Source organism: Danio rerio, chromosome 5 (assembly GCF_049306965.1).
Source record: "Danio rerio strain Tuebingen ecotype United States chromosome 5, GRCz12tu, whole genome shotgun sequence".
Lineage (NCBI taxonomy): Eukaryota > Metazoa > Chordata > Actinopteri > Cypriniformes > Danionidae > Danio > Danio rerio.
Genome location: NC_133180.1, coordinates 10,550,234 through 10,555,494, shown reverse-complemented (window position 1 = coordinate 10,555,494; position 5,261 = coordinate 10,550,234). Strand labels below are relative to the sequence as shown.

Sequence of the window (5,261 nt, the reverse complement as noted above, 5' to 3'; positions counted from 1 at the left end):
AAGAGAGATCTGTGAGGGGTGTACTCGTTTATTTTGAGCACTTTAATTTATATTTACTATTACATTTATATAATCATTTTTCCACTTTTCTATTTATTTATTTTTATTTTTTACTTTTTGAGAGAAATACAATTGCAAGCATGCACATTTCCAACCCTACATTATATTTATTTTCACTTATTTTTAGATGGCACAAACATATAGCAACAAAATGACCAATAAATGAATAAATAACATTTGACAGACTTTGTGTAGTGTCAAATTATAATTTGCACCATTCTCAGATTAATTCAAGGCAGCTCCACATAGGCTACCACATTTATATTTAATTTGACAAATTTTAAATAAATGAATAGGAAATATTAAAAATCCCGACCGTCTTACAATCATTATAATTCCCTCAAAAAGATCAAACTGTTTACTTAAAAACATTGTGGTACACTTAAAGTGAGGACTTTTAGTTAATGAATTTCCTTTCTGGAAATAAATAAATGTAAAATATAATATAATTTAATAAAATAAAATAAACTATTGTATTGTAAATGTAAAACATAATGATATCTTAATGATTCTTTCTAACCTTAACCTCTCATATTAGTCTAATATCTTGTGTTTTTCAATCTTGACTGAAGGATGTCATTAAATGACTTTTAGTTAATGAATTAAATCTTTAGAAAATAAATAAATGTAAAATATAAACAGATGACAGTCTTAAAATTCACAATATAATTCACACATTTAGACAGATAGAAAAATACAATAAAATCAAATCATTTTCTTAAAAAAAAAGTCTGCTTTGGGATACTTAAAGTGATCCAATGAGGTTTGGTTTACAAAATGTGTTTGTTTGTTTGTTTGTTTGTTTGTTTGTTTTTCACATTACCTCTCATGAAGTTGATCTCTTCATGGCTCTCATTGATTCTCTATCCTTAACCTCTCACATTAGTCTTAAACCTTGTTTTTTTTTTTTTTTTTTTTTTTTTTGAACTCAAAAATCCATCTTAAGGGTGTGATTTAATGATTTTTAGTTAATGGATTAAATTTTTAGAAATAAATAAATGTAAAATATAAACAGCTGACAGTCCTAAAAATCCTTAATTCACACATTTAGATAGATAGAAAAATAGAACAAAATCAAATCATTTACTTAAAGTGATCCAGTGATATTTGGTTTATAAAAATGTTTTGTTTTTGATTGATTTTAAATAACCTCTCATGAAGTAAATCTCTTCATGACTCTCTCAACAATTCTCACTAACCTTAACCTCTCACATCAGTCTAAAACCTTGTAGCCTACTTTTTTGTTAAAGCACAATATTTTCCGTCTTGATTGAAGGTTACATTTTTATTCAAGGGAACATTTTTAGAAAATAAATAAATGTTAAATATAAACAGCTGACAGTCTTAAAAATCATTAAATAATCCACACATTCAGATAGAAAGAAAAATACAATAAAATCAAATGGTTTTCTTTCTACACTTGAAGTGATCCAATGATGTTTGGTTTATAAAAATGTTTTGTTTTTGATTGATTTTATATAAGCCTTCATGAAGTCAATTTCTTCATGGCTTTCAGTGATTCTCTATCCTTAACCCTTTCACAATAGTCTAAAACCTTGGATTATTTTTTTAACCCGATATTTTTTGTCTTTAAGGTTGTGATTAAATGATTTTTAGTAAATTAATTACCTTTTTAGAAGCAAATAAATGTAAAATATGAACAGCTGACAGTCTTAAAAATTTTAGTTCACAAATTTTAGATAGATTAGAAAAATACAAAAAAATCAAATGGTTTTCTTTAAAAGAAGTTAAAATAATCCAATGATGTTTGGTTTATAAAACAATTGTTTTTTTATTTTATATAACCTCTCATGAAGTCAATCTCTTCGTGGCTCTCAGCGATTCTCTAGCCTTAACCTCTCACAATAGTCTAAAACCGTGTACTTTTTGTGTAAAAATCCCAACATTTTCCATCTGAAGGGTGTGGCTTTTCTCTATGGGCGTCTCTTAAAACCAAAATATATAGACCTCACTCTAAAGTTAGAGAAGTCACTTTTGCGATCCAGAGACACAAGAGCAAATACAGCATTCTAAAACCGACCTGAACTAACAATGCTGACCAGATCAGACAGTCTGATTTTCACATTACCATCAAACAACTTCTTCCAGCCACAACCGCAGTTCGGCTTCGGATCGATGATGCCGCGCAACACACAGCCGGAAATCTTCACTTTCGAGCGGATCCCTGAGCCGCAGCAGCCCGGCGCTTTCCCGCAGCGCGGAGTTCCAGTTCGGCCGCGCAAGAGGAACACAAGGGTCATGTACCCAGCCAAAGTGCGCAAATATCTCCCACCAGCCGAAAAGAGCCCGGTTAAACGCTGGCTGCTCATATTATGCATGGTGGTTTTCATGCAGATCTACACCGAGGAGGGATCCGTGGAGACTCCGCAGACTGAGGCGTCTGCATACAACGTGCTCCCTTTCCAGTCTGCTGAAGAGCAAGCTAAACAAATGATGAGCAACTGCCCTGAGGAGTTCATCCAGATGCCATACGAGTCCTCCAGCTCCAGGAACGGGGAGAAAAAGGACAGTTTCTGGCTCCTGAACACTACATGCCCGAGCTCCGTATTGGAGGAGGAGGATTTCACCGCGATCTACCAGCAGCAGCAGCAGAGCCGGAGAAATGGATATGTGGTGGCTCTTCTCTATCCAGTCTATCATAGACTTGGTTCTGAGAACTGAACGAACTCTTAAACAAGTCTGTGGACTTTTTACTCCAAGCCTTTTTGGAAAAACGAGCTCCTGTGGTGCTCAAAACTATAAGACTACGGTGTTTTAGAGCGAAGTGAAGTAAACACAAACTGAGGAGACGTTTGATGGACTTGAATGACGAACAAAAAGCTTACGGAATGATACTTGAAAGGCTTTAGATTTAGCTTACTTGAATATGTTTCGCTTGAAGGGTAGATATTTAGCATAGCCTTGCAAGTAGAGCTGTTTTTTTAGATACAGAAGTCTGAAATCATGAGGACGTCGCGATGATCGTTTGTGTTGCTGAACGCTGAAATAATACTTGAATCTCATATTGACGATTTCCTGTGTGTTATATATGAACATATGTATGATGAAGTATTCGTTAACTATTTATTATTTAATGCTATTTATTGTTATTATTTACTTATTTATTTTGTTATTGTGAAATAAATTGATATTTGCAACTTCAACTATACTTTTCCATTGTCTTCTTTTTCCTTCTCCTTTTCCTGACAAACTTGTTGACAATACAATAGTTTCTTAGTGTCAGTTTGAAACATTTAAGGTAAAAATATTTATATAAAACATTGTATATCGCACATTAAAATAATTATTGCTGCCTTACATTTTTTTTTAGTTGAATCGAATTAACTTTTTTAAAGTAATCTCAACTTTAACTAAAAATATCAAGTTAAGCTTTGTATAACCTACAAAATGTAGTTGAAACCTGATTTACTTTTCAAAAAAAGTTAAATCAACATCAAATATTTGTGGTCTTTACATTTTTACCGTGCACTATAAATACGTGAACATTTTATTCTTCCTTTAAACGTTTAATGATTGATTATGTGCACTGTAAAACCCAACAGTCAACATTATCAAATGAAGTGAGTGTAGTTAACTCAAAATTTACTGAAAGTTAATTCTACTCAATTGAAGAGTTTTGAACTCAGTGTTGAGGGTAATTAGTTCATTAAATGCCTCATCATCACTTTACCTTAAATGGAGCAAGCTCACAGTATATAAAGTAGATTTTTAATCAAATGGTTTGTTGAAATCGGTTTCCTCAAACGGTTTGAGTTGACTTACTGATTTTTTTACAGTACTCAGTTGGTTTGAGTTTTCTTCATTTATTGGGTTTTACTGAGCTCAAATTGCTTTTTTTACTCAAGTGAATTAAGTTCACAGCACTCATTTGGATTAGTTTTTGAACTTAAATGGTTTGTTGCAATCGGTTTCCTGAAATGATTAGAGTTACCTTAACTTTTGTGGTTTTACAGTGTATTGTATATTACACTATAGCTTGAATATCTTTAAAAAGATTTATGATGTTTTATATTAAACTATAAATACATGAACAATTTATGTTTCCTTACACTTTAAACACATTTAAACTTGTGATTTAATCAAAATAATAATAGAATGGGAATATTTGAGTTTATTAATTTAAGTCCTTTAAATAATCATCATTAAATTAACAGCACTAATCATTAAAACAATTTTTGAGCATTATGATGATGATGAATATAGTGTATGGTGCCAACATATACAAACACAATAATCTCACACTATAAAACCCAAAAAGATAAGGGAAGTTAGGAAGTAAATGAAGCAATTTGAGCACAGTAAACCCAATAAACGAAAATAATTCAAACCAACTGAGTACATTAAAACCCAATAAGTAAAGGCAACTCAACCCTTTGGGGAAGTCGATTGCAACAAACCATTTGAGTTAATAAACTAATCCTAATGAGTACTGTGAACTTACTCTATTTAAGTTGAAGTGATGAGGTATTTAATTAACTCATTACCGTCAACACTGAGTTCAAAACTCTTTTCAAATGAGTAGAATTAAATTTCAGTATAAATTTCAAATTAACTACACTAATTGTTGGGTTTTACATTGCAATAATGTTGTGTTGTTTTTCACTTTGGCCATGATTAAGTTGATATATATTAAATATATTTAAAATATGGCAAGATCTAGATTTACTGGTTACAATTATTGTATAATTTCTATTAATATTAGTCCTTAAACTCAAGTTCAAGTTCATTTAGTTATAAAGCACATTTAAAAGCAGTCACAAGACTGACCAAAGTGCTGTACATAAAACAATGTAAAAAAATAAAAAGACAGAATATAAAAACATAGAAATAAGGCAAGAGAAACGTCTGTAAAAATGTAGCAGTAGAAAGGACTATTACAATAATCTTAAAAAGCCAAGCTAAAAAGGTACGTTTTAAGAAGTGATTTAAAAATAGATAATGATGGATCCATTCTAATCTCAAGGGGAAAAATGTTCCACAACCGTCGACCCGCCACAGAGAAAGCTCTGTCCCCTCTACGTTTCAGTGCGGACTGAGGAACTAAAAGAAGATTCTTATCACTTGACCTGAGAGATCTCTAAACTGCTGTACAATATACAGTGCTACTTTCAACAATCAATTAAAAGCATAATAATAATGGGTTGTATCTACATACGTTACAAACACTTTTGCTGATTCTG

The 5,261-nt window shown here is 31.5% G+C and overlaps 1 protein-coding gene across 1 annotated transcript; it reads left to right on the top strand.

The window, feature by feature from the left end:
* Positions 1-2,070: 2,070 nt before the first annotated feature.
* Positions 2,071-3,226, top strand: zgc:158343. The gene is given in 1 exon segment (NM_001080038.1): positions 2,071-3,226. A coding segment is annotated over 1 exon segment (630 nt). The 5' UTR covers positions 2,071-2,112; the 3' UTR covers positions 2,743-3,226.
* The last annotated feature ends 2,035 nt before the right edge of the window (positions 3,227-5,261 follow it).